At 34.8% G+C, this 16,947-nt stretch overlaps 1 protein-coding gene across 5 annotated transcripts in view; it reads right to left on the reverse strand.

Annotated features, from left to right (window-relative positions):
* The window catches only part of WDFY3 (WD repeat and FYVE domain containing 3), a 237,613-nt gene that overhangs the window by 118,785 nt on the left and 101,881 nt on the right, over positions 1 to 16,947 (reverse strand). For all 5 annotated transcript variants that reach the window (XM_025887611.2, XM_073891880.1, XM_073891881.1 and 2 more), the window contains exons 7-11: positions 15,897 to 16,083; positions 13,624 to 13,790; positions 6,757 to 7,224; positions 5,689 to 5,790; positions 3,072 to 3,265 (exon numbers count right to left, since the gene is read on the reverse strand). In XM_025887611.2, the coding sequence (XP_025743396.1) occupies positions 3,072 to 3,265; positions 5,689 to 5,790; positions 6,757 to 7,224; positions 13,624 to 13,790; positions 15,897 to 16,083 (1,118 nt within the window). The remainder of the gene's footprint in view (positions 1 to 3,071; positions 3,266 to 5,688; positions 5,791 to 6,756; positions 7,225 to 13,623; positions 13,791 to 15,896; positions 16,084 to 16,947) is intronic.

Here is a 16,947-nt window from a genome sequence, read left to right on the forward strand (position 1 = left end):
GTGTATGTATACAAACTGATTTATTCTAGATAAGAAGCCAGGGCAGCCAAGACATGAAGTATTTCAATTCATATAAAGTGACCATATCCTGATGCTTTGGAAAGAAGAGCAACTTCAGGGGACTTATTAGACAGTCCCTCTTGCAAAGTGAATTGGAGTCCAATGGCTGAACGTGCGCTCTTGCCCAGAAGAGCTGTAAGTACTATGAAATAAAACCTGAAGGAAACAAGTAAAACAATCTTTTAGAACTATTATTTTCTGAACTGTCATACTTCTAACTTAGTTTATTATTAAAAATAACACATTATAAAACTAGCTGACGTTTTATAGGCTATGTATAAGGCACTTCAAGTTGTGTATTAGCGTATTTAAACCTCTCTTTAATCCTGTTTTATTGTCCCCACTTCATACATGGTGGTTAAATGTGGTTCAACGTGGTTAATTAACTTGCCTAAGATTGTACGGCATACACAATGGCAATAGGAGGATATAAAACCAAAACCAAGCACAATGTTGCCCCCACTCACGCACTTAACCAGGACACTACTGGCCCAAATGGCAATCCGAAAACTGTTTGCTGACACGTGGGCTCCTTTTCCCTGTTTCGGCCACTGGAACACCACAGGTAACTAATATTACTTAAGACACCTTTATAATGTTCCCAATCATTACATTTAAAAAGGCCATTTTAGTAAAATATCTCACATTTCTAATGGTATTTGAAGAGAAAGGCTAAATATTAATATATATAATTACCTTTTTGAAATACACTGCTTCAGAAATTAAGATAAAAGACAGAAAATATGCAATCTGTAGATACATACAAAATTCTAAAATACAATGCATTCCATTATACTGCCAATACATTTCCATTTTATCAGAATTTGACAGTACAGTTTTCCTATCTTGTCAAATTTAATAAACTGTACTTATACTTGCAATATCAACTTTTTGTTTCCCTTTTAAAATTTTATCATCTAGCCTGGAGATTAAATGCAAGCGCTTGAGTCAGAATGCTTGGCTTGAAATTCTGACTCCAATGTTATAAACGTTTTACCATGGTCAGCTACTTAACCTCTGTGTGTCTGAGTTTTCGCTTGTGTAAAATTGAGGCAATAATGATAACTTTCTCCACAGGAAGTAAAACTGTTAGCAAAGTGCCTAACATAAGCCCATGACCATCATCGTCTTCAAAAACACACTGGGGAAAACAGGACAAGTATTATTTTATATAGGAGGAAGGGTGAGTTCAGAGTCAAAGTAATACGCAGAAAACCATACTGCAGGTTGGAATTAGGATAAGGGTTAGAAAACAGTGCTTATCAATGCTGAGTCCCATCGTCTATATTACATACTTCTGGATAAGTTCCCCTCCTACTACCTCCCGATTGGCACTCTCCTGGCACTATGACATCATCATAGTTTCACCTCGGTATCTGAAAACTTTCAAATACTGTGAATGATTTAATATGCTGCTTCAATCAATAATTAATGATCAGTAGCAGATGCTAAAGTTACAACGCACTGCTGATGGTAGGTGGTTAATTAGACAAAATCATCATATATATATATATATATATATATATATAAAGATTTTATTTATGTGACAAAGAGAAAGAGAGACAGCACAAGCAGGGGGAGCAGCAGGCAGAAGGAGAAGCAGGCTCCCTGCTGAGCAAGGAGCCCGATGCGGGACTCAATCCCAGGACCCCAGGATCATGACCTGAGCCGAAGGCAGACGCTTAACTGACTGAGCCACCCAGGCATCCCCAACAGCTATATATTATCTACATAAATTGCATAAACATAATGCATACAATTCAAATTTGTGCATCAGGATAAGTATAAAATACCACATATGGAATTTTGGGTTTCTGCACAAATAATTAAAAATTACACAGGTCTGTGGTTGTGTCAGCTGAACAGAGGCACCAAGAAGCAGTTCCGAACGCAGCAAAAATGGAAATTGAAATCGAGGTCCCAAATCCTCCTCGCTGCCTCCCTAACACTCCTTCATGCCCTCAAAGCAGTGCAATGCTGCAGCCGGCTCATACTGGCTCTTGAGAGCCAATTGTCATATTTGTGGAATTTTATGTGTCTTGTTAAAACACAGGCATAATTAAAAATTAAGTTCTATAAATTTACAACTAAATAAATTATTTTAAAAACAAACATAGTAAATACTCAAAGCTCATCACTTCCCAGTTATTTTCTGTATTTTACTATTGCCTGTACTCATAAGATACTACGGAACAGGTTACTATTGTCCATCTCTTCCCAATCCACACTCAGTAACACATTAGCAGCCTGAAACAGGTCATAGTAGCAGTATTTACACCATGGAAATTAGTAAGTACAACACATGAGGACCTCCCTCCTGCCCTCCTCCAGTCTGTCAGTTATTACCATTCACCAGAACAACACTGCCTTACTATTACAGGTCAGCTCATTACCTCCTGCTGGCTTTATCTATCAATATTTTACAAGTTCAATTAAAAAGGCACCAAGAAAGAACGAAAATGTATGTTAAAAAAGCTGGCAACCTTAACATCTTTGGAAGGCACTTGTTTGTTTTTTTTTTTCTGAACAATACCTTCAAATACACAAATATTCCCCAATATTGATACGCATGTAGATTTCCTGCTCACCAGTGAGATAAGTTGTAGTCAGACTGTGTTTTAAAATAAAATGCATATTCAAAATTGTTATTATACTCAATCAAAACAGGATGAAATATACAATAGTGTAAAGAATAAGAGAAAGTCGAGAAAGTCACTGAATAAAGTAACAAGTAATAAAAGAAAGCTATGATTCTAGAAGGCAGCTATTCTTGCTGTGAGGTCTGTGCCAGGACTGGGTGAGGATACAAGGGGAGGGTGTCAGACGGGACGGAGATGGCGGCCTCAGGGCTCAGGGGCCAGAGAAGACACTAGCTTTTCTTCTACTACTATGACTTTACATAATTTTAGACTTGAAGAAAAACTGCAAGAATAGTTTATGACCAACTTATTTACAAATAACCACAGAATTTAATGGTAAGAGAGCAGTAACAACATGCTTATTAAACTTACCCTTAAAATATCAGTCTTCAACTGCAGCTCTGTTGGTGGGGCCGAATGCATTAAGCCCAGGAGAGTACCCATGTCATCGTCCCCATTCGGAGAGAGCACCAACTGCTGGATAATCATCAGGGCATGGGGCCGGCACTGTGCGTACTTCACTATATTATGTGCACATCGTGCACCTCCAAATTCTCGGAAAATTCCTTGAGAGAGAAAAAAGAACAACATGGGCTAACTTAAAACCTTCTAAGACAAGTCAGATGGGTTAAAAGTTGATCTTTTTGTAGGAAGAATAACTCAAAAGACTGCAAATAAAATCCACCCAGCCATTTCACCTTTTAAATTACCACACACAACTGCACTATGGGAGGTCAACAAAGAAGCAAATTCTCTCTAGATTGCCTTAATGAAAGAGTAATGCCCTAATATGTTCACCATGTTCAAATTTTCCAAATCTAGAACATTCAGAAATTTCACATGTAGACACAAAAGAGGCCAGTGGCCACTGTAAAGGTGGCTTTAAGCTGAACAATACTGGAATTTTTATGTAAAGGCTTTAAGCTGAACAATACTGGAAATCAAATTATGTAAAAAGTTTTCAGATGAACAGCCCAAATAAACAAGATTTAAATTGAACAAGGCATCCGAAGTATTTGCAAGAAAGGAGTGGAATAAATTATTCTTTAATGAGAAAAATCACAAGGAACCAAACTTCTTGATGAAGTAGAGCACATGAACAAAAAAAAGACAAACTCTGTAATAAAAAACATCAGTCACTGTACCACTCCAAAGAATTTTATAGATTGATTTATTTAATCTTTATCCCTTACTGTACAAATGAGGAAATGAGACATACAGAAGTTGGGTAACATGGCCAAGGTCACCCAGCCAGCAAATGACAGAGCAGGAATGATACCTACATAGCTCAGCTTTAAAGCTTTAAGCTTTTAGAGTACCTTATACATGCCACTATTATAGTAGTTTATATCAAACAGTTCAGTATTATTTGTATGTTTGGCCCCCCATTAAATTTGGGATTTCCTTCTAGTCTGTATTTCAATAAATGTTTCCTGAGTGAAAAGATGCCTGTGTATTTTGCTGTAGTGGCCACTGTCCTCTCTATTTAATGACTTCCCAGTTCAAACGTCCTAAGAATTACATGGTCCTGAAGTGAATGGAAGTCATGTGCTGAGATTTAGCACATGGAAGATCATGTGTATTTACTTCCAGGTGACCAGTTAGTGTCCATTACATAATCATCATGGCTAATATTTTCTGAACACTTACTATGAGCAAAACACCATCTGAGTGCCCAAGATCACATAGTTAAGTAATATCTTTCTTAACAAGGAAAGATAGTCATTAAGAAAAGAGCTTTGTGAAAATGTCTGGCACTCTGGGAGATGTGTTAAGTGACTTTTAGTCACACAAAGTTCTCCACTCTCCTCCAATAGAACTGTTCAGTCCCTCCTGTGTAACACTAGCTCATGTCATCAAAAGACAATCTGCCAAATAAATCCTTTATAGTACCTTATCCTTTTATCTATGTCAACTAAACCTAATTAGTGGAAATAAGGAGATCATGCATTGTATCACAGATGAAATATCATACCCATTAAACTTCACCATACTTATTATTTAAATAACCTACTAAATTCATTCAACTCTGTCTTGGAACTTGCCAAAACTGTACTTAAGTAATGACATATAATTATGTGTTTACTTGTTTTCCCATCAGGTTATAATTCCTTCAGGGCAAGAATTATCTTTGTGTCTCGAACACCTAGCATGGTGCCTGGGACACACAATATATTTCAAGTATGTTGAATATTGAGTTCCTTTGCATTCAGGCAAATAGGCAATGCATTTGTTCACTAGTTCATTTTTTTGTTTGTTCATTCCTTCATTCATTTGTAGCTTCCCATAACACTTAAAATATAATTCATGTTCCTTGGCATGGCCTGAAAGGCTCTGTATGATCTGAGCCCAGCCTTCTTATCTCAATTCACCTCCCCATTACTTACTCTTCTCAAATTGTATTGACATTGTTGCCTGAAAGGTTTCAAGTGATCTTTTTTAAGAGCAAGAGTGATATTTTACAAATACAAATGGACTGTTAATGATAGATAGAAAAAGACTGAAGAGAAGTTGAGACCAAAGATAAAGATGTTATGAATCCAATTTACCTGGAAGAGGCAAGTTTTACTACTGAATCATTTTTCAATACTTCCTTAAAGTTGTAACATTGTAATACTCTAACTTGAATTACTAAGAATTAAGAAAATCACCATAGGAAGCAGGTATTTTGGAAAATATTTAAACAAAGTCATTCGACTGAAAGTCTGTATTATGTAAATAAAAAAAAACCCTCTATTCTAATGATTACTTTAAAAAAGACTACTTTAAAAACAAGGCACAGTATTGAAATAATAATAATAATGTCACATATTTTGTCAATAAACTTATAAAGGTCAAAAGTTTTGTATTTCTAGATATGATGGTACTGTCACTGAACCAACAGTTTTTTCTCTAAGTGATAGGAACATTTCAGAAGCAAGAGTCATTAGAGAAGACAAAACCAGAGATAATACTCCCCGAAGCATTTGCTAGTAACTTGTCTAGTCACCTGCATTTGTGTTGGATCCTTGAAGCAGCACTGTCAAGGTCTCCATAACCAACAAAGCCAGGTGTTTTTGGTCTTCAACTGAACTATTATTTCTTGAGTCCCCTAGGAAAAAGGACCAAAGGTTCAAATCCCAAAAGTTGTAAGCTTATTTTTTTTCTTGATTTGGTTTTAATAATTTAATTATTTCTTTATTAGTCACTTTTACCGCTAATACTACCCTTTAAAAATGATACACGTGTCCACCATCTACCAAAAGTAAGGTCAACATCAGTGTTTACAGATTTTATTTTCATGTGGCTAGAAAGTTACAGTTGTCTAACAAACAGGAAAAAGGAAAACGCCAGTGCTGGGTGATGTATGGAAGTGATGAATCCCTGTATTGTACACCTGAAACTAATATGACACTGTACGTTAACTGGAATTAAAATAGAACCTTAAACTAAAAAAAAAAAGGAAAATGCCAAAGTTAAATGTATTCTTCTAACAAAGGTTTTCCTAATCAAGGCTAAGGTTAACAGGAGAAAACTAGATTTTAAGGCACTATTTATGAATAGTGCTATCTATTCACACTGTATTAATTCATTCAACACAGGTAATACTAAGTGCTTTTATCAGATTAGGAAGGATGAAAAATATTAAATTTAAGGTACCTAAATGATAATATATGTGTACATACATAACATCGCTAAAAAGATTTATTTTTTTGCTCTCTAGAATTAAAAACATTGTGAGGCACCTAAACATCCCTTTCGTTTCTAAGAGCTTTTTAAATTCCCTCTTAGAAGCAGAAAGTAGTACACATGAGTCATGTGGACCATAAATGTTTCCCTCAATTTTTACCCTAAATTCTTTTCCACCACAATGACATATTTCTAGCCCCCCCCCCCGCAATTCCCTAACAGAGGTTAAATGAACAAGTTTAATGTGGGAAATATTCACAAGGATATCACAATAATGCACATTAGTAAGTCATTCAAATCTACAGCCAAATGAAAGGCAAAACAAGAACAAAACCCCCTGCTCAAACCCCTTTGTCAAATAAAAGCGAAATTCTGGAAAATTCTTTACCTTGTTCATTTAGCGCCTGAGTTGGATCCTTCAAGAGGGCAGCATATTTGTGCAAAAGGTTTACCATGACCTCCAGAAGGCCCACCTCCCTGAACACATCTTTAAATATGTAGTCGTGTCGTGTAAACTTAAGAAGTGTCTTCATTGCAATAATGCTACAGTGGTAAGAAGAGCTAGATTTTAAGAGGATGCTAACACTAATGAGTTCTTTACAAGGGATGTAATTTAAGCTAAAAACAACAAACTCCAGCATCTCAAAGTATTTGCTTTGTACTTCTGGGAGTTTAGAAATCTTTTCTGCAAACTGTGACAGTGTGTGCTGTGACTCGAGGATGAAGTAATTGGCATTGTCAGCCATGTAAATATTTGTGATGGCATCAAGGATGATCTGGGCAAGGAAGTTGGTTTTTGCTTTTAAAAATGCATTCTGAAGAACTGCAAAGGCTTGGACGTTTCTCACACTGTGACCTAAAATGGAAAACAAGAACACAAAAGTAGGTGCTACATGATATTTTAATCATGGCAAACTAGTCTATTTAAACGGATCACGAATTGTAACATTTATCAACTGTTTCCTAAGAACACATCCTGTTTTCACAGAAAGTCCTGTTTTTCTCTATCTGACTTCAGTCATTTAATTAAAGACAATACTGTTTAAACTTTTTTTTTTTTAAAGATTTTATTTATTTATTTGACAGAGAGACACACAGCGAGAGCAGGAACACAAGCAGGGGGAGTGGGAGAGGGAGAAGCAGGCTTCCCGCCGAGCAGGGAGCCCAATGTGGGGATCGAACCCAGGACCCTGGGATCATGACCTGAGCCGAAGGCAGACGCCTAACGACTGAGCCACCCAGGCGCCCAATACCGTTTAAACTTTTAATGCATCATTATGAATATTCTAATTCCAGAATAGTATATTGAAACATTAGACTGTTTTACAGAAAATAAAGCATATTATTTAAGTCCAGCCTTCTGAGTTTGGAAATGTGCAGGGACTTCACTTTTTATTATCTGTAAGATGGACCTTGACTGTAAGAAAGTACTTTTAGCCTGAAGCAGTAAAAGGCCAGGGAGCAGCGAGAACGCAAGCAGGAAAACAGGGGGTTGAAAATTCTCTAAGTCCCTTGGGCGCCTGGGTGGCTCAGTTGGTTAAGCGACTGCCTTCAGCTCAGGTCATGATCCTGGAGTCCCGGGATCGAGTCCCACATCAGGCTCCCTGCTCAGCAGGGAGTCTGCTTCTCCCTCTGACCCCCCGCCATGCTCTCTATCTCTCATTCTCTCTCTCAAATAAATAAATAAAATCTTAAAAAAAAATTTAAAAAAATAAAGAAAGAAAATTCTCTAAGTTCCAGTGTCCCTTTATCAGACTACACTAGAACTCTCATAAATTTTAATTTGAAAATGTATTTTGTTTTCAAGCTAAAAGTACAATTTCTTTACATATACGTTTGTTAAAGCCATTTATGGCTAACTACTAGCTGTATTTTTTTATAAAGATTTTATTTATTTATTTGAGAGAGAGAGAATGAGAGATAGAGAGCACGAGAGGGAAGAGGGTCAGAGGGAGAAGCAGACTCCCTGCTGAGCAGGGAGCCAGATGCGGGACTCGATCCCGGGACTCCAGGATCATGACCTGAGCCGAAGGCAGTCGCTTAACCAACTGAGCCACCCAGGCGCCCCAGCTGTATTTTTTAACATCTGATTTTCAAACACACCAACTGAGAAAAAAAAATCTGTATACCTGGCTCTTGTGAGGCAAATTAGTAAAAAATAATTATAAAGAAATTAACATATAAAGTATTTGAAGCACCTGAGAACAAGTGTTTGCCTCTAAAAACTGTCCCCACGTTCACAACTATTAGGAATACAGGGTATTTGCCAGAGTGACCAAAACATTAACCTAGAGCCAAGAAATTAGCATAGTGCCTTACAGAATAAACCAGATTTCAGAAAGAAGATAAACACAGAACTAGGAAAAATTAAAAAATGAGTTAGAAAGACTGCGCAGAAATCCTGGCTTAGACATTCTTTAAAAAATGAAAACATTTTTTAAAATCTTTAATCTGTACACAATTTCAATTTTGTCTATAACATATAAACTTCTTCTATGTGTTGCAAACACTAACGATATATTTTTACTTCCAGCTTCAGATTCATAATATGCTTGCTCTTTGAGGACATTTTTGTCCTCAAGGTAGATAATACAAGCTCAGATGGACTGGTGGACATACAAATGTTAAAGTCTGACTACAAGTGACCAATGGTGACAAATAAGGTTTAAGGATAACTATATCCAATATTTTGCATCTTTCAACTAAGTGACAATATATCAGTTTTCACTATAAAGAAAGGAGTCAAAAAGAGCTGAGTTTAGAGTAATGTGGGAAAATTTGGAATTTCCCAAGTTTTATCTTCATTATTTGGTTTGAAGTGATGTCAGTGACAAAAGATAAGGAATATTAATAACCAATCCCAAGAACAAATTGCCCACCATAAAAAGCTGAACCGAATACAATATTTAAACATACAACAATTAAAAGTCAAATATAGGGGCATGTGGGTGGCTAAGTTGGTTAAGCGCCCGCCTCTTGATTTCGGCTCAGGTCATGATCTCAGGGTCCTGGGATCAAGCTCTGTGTTGGGCTTCACACTCAACGAGGAGTCTGCTTGAGATCCTCTCCCTCTCCCTCTGCTCCTCCCCCTGCTTGTGTTCTCTAAAATAAGTAAATAAATCTTCAAAAAATAAAAAATAAAAAGCTTTCTGCTGTTGAGGATACAAAGTTTTATAAAATATAGAAATATAAGTCATTCTCAAGCATTAATATACACAGTTAAGTTTACCACCTTCATTAATAACTCAGTTTACCTCTTCCTTTAAACTCTGTATGTCTATACTGTTCCATTTGATTTAAAATCAGCACTAAAAATAAGGTTGTAAACTATACCTACCTATGTATAGAGCAATGTAAGGTAGGTACATTCATTTTCCTCTTTTAAATGTGATAATCAATGAATATGTAAAAAATTCCTTAGTACCAAGAATTTCCTTTTCACAGATGAAAGGGAAACCAATGAAACCAAAGCAAATATTCCCCCAAAGTACTCTGAACAATTGACAAAAAGATAAACAGTGGCAATATATCAGAATATAGCCAGCCACAACTCCTAACAGTCTAAACTGAAGAGTTACAATCTGCAAAGACTATCATTGCTTCATTCTATCAGTGCTACACAGGACCCTGTCACACTTGGCTTTCCTCATCTCCATTCCTTTACAATAGTCCATCATCTCTTATCCAAAATTATATTAAAAAGTAGCAGGAAAAAACAACAAAAAAACCAACCACTAAAACCAAAAATCAAATTTAACAAAGTCATAGGTAAAAATGGATAGTATTTTAAAAATCAACTGCACTTCTAGAAACTAGCAACAAGAAATCTGAAATGAAATTAAGAAAACAATTCTGTTCATAATAGTATCAAAAAGAATAAAATATTTAAGGATAAACTTAACAGAAGAATCGAAAGTTCTGTACAATGTACACTATAAAACTATGCTTAGAAAAAATAAGACCCAAATAAATAGAAAGATATATATATATATATATATATATATATATATATAATCAAGGATTGGAAGATTCAATATTGTTAAAATGTCAATTCTCCCCAAGTTGATTTACATTTGATGTACTCCCAATCATCTCCCAGTCTCAGGCTTTTTTTTCCAAAAATTGACACGATCATTAAATTTATATGAAATTCAAAGGATGCTGAATAGCCTAAGTAATTTTGAAAAGAACAAAACTGGACAACTTAAATGACTCTATTTCAAGACCTACTTTAAAAATACAGTAAAAAAAAAAAAGATACAGTAATCAATGTCTTGTAGTATTGGCTTAAGGATGGACATACTGATCAATGGAGCAGAACCGAAAAAGAATTGCAGATATATGGTTATACACAGTCTTTTCAACAGAAGGTCTTGGATAGTCATACTGGAAGAAAAATACCTTATTTCCTACCATATACAAAAATTAACTTAAAATGTATCACAGAACCTAACAGAAGTATCAAAATATGAAACTCCTAGAAGAAAACACAATTCTTAGTGAATTTGGTTAAATAAGATTTTTTCAATATGAAGTAAAAAATCTGCAAAATATTTTTAAAATAAGTTGGACTTCAACAAAATTAAAAGTTTCCTTTCTTCTAAAGATGCTACTAAGAAGAAAAGGCAAGTTAAGACCAGGAGAACATACTTACAAAACATATGTATTTTATAAAAGATTTATCCAGAATATCTAAAGAACTCTTAAAATCCCAACAAAAAGAACAATCTTATCAAACACTGGGCACAGAGTTCTGAACCAAAGTAGAGAGATACAGATAGCAGATAAACACATTAAAAGATGCTTGAAATTATTTCAAAAAATGCAAACTAAAACCACAACTAGATACTACTACACACTCACTAGATTATCTACAATTAAAAAGACTAACACCACCAAGTGTTGCTGAGGATGCAAACTTTCTCACACTGCTGCTGACATGAGTGCAAATGGGACAGCTACTTTAGAAAACAGTTAGGCAGTTTCTCATAAAGTTAAATATACATAGGAGCCAGCAATTCTACTGCTTGGTATTTACCCCAAAGAAATGAAAATGTATGTCCCCACAAAAACTTGTTTCATATAAATATTCATAGTAGCTTTATTCGTGACAGTTAAATAAATACCATCAACTGGTGAAAAGGTAAACAGTGCAGGAAATCCATTTAAGGAAATATTATCCAAAAAAGGAAGAAACTTCAGATACATGCAATAACATGGATAAATCACAAAAAAACTATATACTGTAGGATTCCAGTTTATTAAATTCTAGAAAGGGTGAAACTAAAGCGGATCAATGGTTGCCAGGGCAAGTGGGGCAGGGAGCGGGGATTGAACACAGGGGAAACAAGTAAATTTTTAGAAGGATGGGAATATTCCCTATCATGATTATAGTGGTGATTACACAAGCATATATATTTATGGAAACTCATCAGATTCGACAGTTAAAATGGATAGATTTCAATACATTCAAATGATGCTGACCAGAAAAAAAAAAAAAAGATTCCATATTCTCTTTATGTGAAACAGAGCTGTCTCCTTTAGTCTGCACAATAACCCTACAAAGCAGGCCATGGGAAATAGGTATTTTTTTTGACTTACTGATGAAACTCAAAATGATCTAGCTTGATCCATGCATTTTATAGACTACTACCATCAATGTTTCTGAAGAAGAAAATGATATTTAGAAAGGTTCAATGACTCAGGTCACCCAAATTCTGACTCTTAGGGCACTGTCCTTTCTAATTAACCTCACTTTCGTAGACATCACATCACTGGATTGTCCCAGGAACCTCTGGACACGATAGGTTATATATTTATTATCTCTGATACAGATGAGACAATATGAGGAAGACCTATGAGGAAGGTCAATTTTGCTACATTAATTCTCTCATTACAAAATTATGCTATTGTAACTAACTATTATGCCAGTATCATGATTAACCAAATAAAACAATAAAATTTAAAATAGGAAGTATGGTATGAGCTTTTTTTAAATTAACTCAAAGAAACAGTTAATTGTGGAATACTCAAGCTACAGTCTATATATTGGAAGTTTTTTTGAGAGTCCTATTTTTTTCTTAATATTTAATAAAGTAAAACCTTGAACTGCTCAGTAAGAAATGCCTGGATTTCTACTTACTAAGTTCTAGATAACCTACACATTGAGAGTACAATTTACTGTAGGACATCTGACAACTCCAATCTAAGTCATGACTTTTCAATATAATTTTCTCCAGTAAATTAAATTTAGGATTTTCTAGTAAATCCATTTATTCTCACCGAAGAAATAAATTTATAACCGCTGACTTCTATGTCATAAAATACACAGATAACATACTGTGAAATTTAAATAACCAGACATGTTGATATTTTCTAGCTAGTTAAATTTTACATGCAAATATCATACTGCATCAAATATTTATTAAGTGACAATCATAGTCAAGAAACTGAGAGGCCTGCAGGCTCAGATTCTTTTAGAACAGTTATTATGCAGCTAAAAAAATTAAACAGTAAAACTAGCTTGCACTCTTATGTAACAAAATGTTATTAACTAAACAAGTTTTCTTAGTAAAAGATCACTAGATGAGGAGTCAAAGTTAGGAAATTCAAACTATAAAATTTACTCCCCGATCTGAAAGAAACAGTATAACGTCTTTGTGGGGCGCCTGGGTGGCTCAGTTGGTTAAGCATCCAATTTCGGCTCAGGTCATAATCTTGGGTTGTGAGAACCAGCCTCTCATCAGGCTCCATGCTGGGTGTGGAACTTGCTTAAGATTCTCTCTCTCCCCTTCTGCCTCTCTCTCACACAAAAGAAGAAAAAAAAGTCTTTGTACCTATATTTGCTTAGTTTTAAAATATAAGCCTTTGTGCCCCATGCTTTCTATTTATATCTTAGAGATAACAAGGTGATCAGTGTGTGAATCAAGTTCCAACCACATAAACTGGAAATGCATTAGCGTCCCAACATTCAAAAAGGGTATGTTTAGATTATTAAGCTGTTTGAATGTTAAGATAAAATACAAAAATGTAAATTTCATTGGCTGATGTTATAATGTTTTCAAAATATATATTATTTTCAAGTATGTGAACTGGTAAGGCTGTCACTCAAGAATCTGTAACATCAATAAAGCATAAATTCTAATGAAAAACAGTCTATTACCTTTATACATGTAACAAAGAGCAGTCAAGTCAAACTGATTGTCTCTACTTCTTTGAGGGGCTCAGAATAGGAAAAAAAAAAAAAAAGACTCACCTTTGCCTGCAGGCTGAGGTACTGCAAACCCAGGCAATAAAAAGGGTGCCCCTGTGGTAATACCAGCTGGTTTTAGTTCACTGACACCATATGTTGTTAGGGAAGTTATCAGATTAACCAGATCTTTCAAGGCATCTTTGGATTCTGCTTCTTTTGCTTGTTCCAATCTAGGAAGAGTATGGTTTAGTAAATATATTTTCTCTTTTGTTGTACTCTCAAATTTAATACAGAAAGAAATTTTCAATTTGTATATGCAGTAAGTAAATGTATAAAGTACTCCAAGAAGTTTCTTTGTACAATTTTTCCTTATATAAAAACATACTATTTTTTTTAAATCTACAAATTTTATTATAAGACATTACACCATAATGAAAGAAAATTATAATAGGCTAAGACCTTATATATAAGTGCTGATTTTGCATTTAACAATGTTATTTTAGGTAGATCATTAATCTTTGGTAGAAAGTATCTATAAAAGAATTACATTAAATGTCTCTTTTTTTTTAAAGATTTTTTAAAAATTTATTTATTTGACAGAGAAAGAGACAGCGAGAGCAGGAACACAAGCAAGGGGAATGGGAGAGGGAGAAGCAGGCTTCCTGCTGAGCAGGGACCCTGATGCAGGGCTCGATCCCAGGATCCTGGGATCATGACCTGAGCCAAAGGCAGATGCTTAACGACTGAGCCACCCAGGAGCCCCACATTAAATGTCTCTTAAGTTCCCTAAAACTCTAAGATTATAAAGTTTCACCATTTACAACTAAAAACTTTATTAACCATTTCTTTCTGAAGACATTTTCTCTGTTAACAATTTTTAAAAATGAATTTCTTGGAAAAAGTTCTAAGTCTTTATCTGTATCTCATTAATTAATTCAGATACTCTCATTAGAATACATTTAAATAAAGTTCTGAAGAGTCTAACAATTTTTTAAAACAGTATTTCTTTAAAAGAAACATTTGGAGTCATTATGGAATTATCTTTTGACTGTGGCTTTATTGAGAACACAAAATGGGGTGCGAAACTATCTCTTTTGAAGAGTAAGATTTATTGGGGCTTCCTCCCTAATAGAACTAATTATTCTCATTAAAATAAAGCTGAAGAATGCACTAAAGTAGAAAAAAAGTATGTTTAACCTCACAACTAAGACACTTTTTAATATTCTGATATGGTTTATAAGCTTGCCTTTTTTATTGTAAAAAGTTTGGTCTTAATAATATTTTTATACCATATACAGAATTTTATAACCTGTTTTTTCCATTTACCAGTGTTAACACAAATGCTTCTCCTTTTAATATAAAAACCTTATAGATATTCTTTCAATGGTCATGGAGAGCCAACCACAGATTTGGGGAGAGGGAGGTGGGACAGCCAGTAGAAATCAGAATATAGGAGCACTAATACACATAAAATTTTGTCTACATTTAGGATTATATTTTTAGGATTAATAACCATAAGTGAAATTATTGTGTCAAAGCATATCAACATTTTTGAGGCTCTTGACTGTATCTGATCAACCTGCATTCTCAAAGGATTACACCACTTAACATCCCCCTAGTAGTGTGAAATGCTTACTTCATCAACTTTTATGTCCTCCTTTGTAAACTAAGCTATATATGCAAAATTGTATTCTGGGGAGTTGCTTAGTAGTAGTGGCAACTAGGTTAAACTGCTGTTAGAAATAAGGAGTTTAAAAATAGTGGGGTTTACAATAGATCAAATGATTTAAAAGTAAGTAATGGGCCAGGAACAACTAGTGAGACATGAGTAGTTTCTTCCTAATAAATTTGCAACCAGCCATTTCCCCAGGATACGCATGAAAACATTTGGGATGGAAAAGGGGGGCTTGTGAAACATTTTGTTTTATATATACATTTGTAAGGTCTCATTCAATCTACGTAATTATTCTTGTTATTAACTACATTAATAAACCACTGGTATAGTAGGAAATCCCAAAAATATAATTAAGCACGAGTTTACACTTTAGGAAGATGTTAATTAGTTCATCTAAGCTCTTCTCCCTCAGCTACTGAAGAACAGATTTACTTCCACACCTAACCACGGACTCCACCACGTTTATAGCCTGCATTTGTGAGCTTAAACTCACTTTTTATACTCTGTTGACAGGAATAAAAAGAAATGATTAAAGCCAAAGGGATAAAGTATACACTGAGTAAGTGATTAATTCTTTTTGCATAGCCCCAAACCACGTTGTTTCCATTGACAAAAAAGACTGAATAGACATTTAAAATATTCTTAAATTGTGGGGTTTTACCTAAGCAAGAGATCACAAAGGAAATTATATCCTTGCCATATCCGAAAATCATCCAAAAGAGTTTGGGAAACATCACTAGAATCTTTGAGGAAACAAGAAAGCCCAGCAAACATTTCAACAATTTCTAGGGGAGACAGGTCATCTGATTGCTGCATATTCTGAACACATGTAGATAAACATTCTTTTTCTGCAAAAATTAAGAAATAAATATGTATTATTTATGTCAATTGCTTAAGAAAATTTTTATTCTTAAACCGGTGTTTAATGAAACATTAAATTTTAATGTATCTATAAAATACTGTAAGATAAATGTTACACATTCTCAAGTAAATATAAGATTCAAATTCACTGGAAAAGCTCTGCCTCTAAGTAGTAAACAAAGGGTTATACAAGAAATGTTGAAAAATATTTGACATTTATTATAATTTTTATATCATACTTGGATGTTTTTCATTAAACAAAATGATTGCTTGCTGCCAAACGATATTTTTGATCTTTTATGTTAGGATAGTGAAAGGATGGGAAAAAGAAAACTTATCTTCAAAGTTTAAAAAGAAAAATCCAATCATTAGTTTAAAAGCTCAAATTAGAGTGAATATGGACCAATGAGATACAGAAATACTTCAGGAAAGAAAATTTTTTAAACTACATTTGCACTGTATATTACTCATTTAAAGCATAGTTATACCTTCTCACTGACTTTGGCGATTAAAGGATTTTCAAAAAAGATTTTCTCTCAGCCACCTGCAGGCACATCTGCAGGCCTAGTCCAGCCTCCCAGTCAGAGAGACGCTGAGCCTGGACCCTCGAGCAGGCTGTCACACACTCCTCACCTACAGAAGCTTTCCCAGTACAGACAGGGTTTTGAGCCTTGTGGAGAGGTGCTGTGGGGATGGGACGTGTGTCACAGAAGCCCTCACACAGCTGGGCAGGCACTAGGGTGTGAATATAACTCATTTGTCCTTGTAGCCCCTTCTGATCTTTTAGTTAAAGCAAATTTTCCACGGAACACTCATAACTTAGTAAAAGCATGGAAGAGTATGGTTCGAGC

This window comes from Callorhinus ursinus, unplaced genomic scaffold (genome assembly GCF_003265705.2).
Source record: "Callorhinus ursinus isolate GAN/ISIS: 27379988/994484 unplaced genomic scaffold, GSC_fseal_2.0 scaffold4, whole genome shotgun sequence".
Classification (NCBI taxonomy): domain Eukaryota; kingdom Metazoa; phylum Chordata; class Mammalia; order Carnivora; family Otariidae; genus Callorhinus; species Callorhinus ursinus.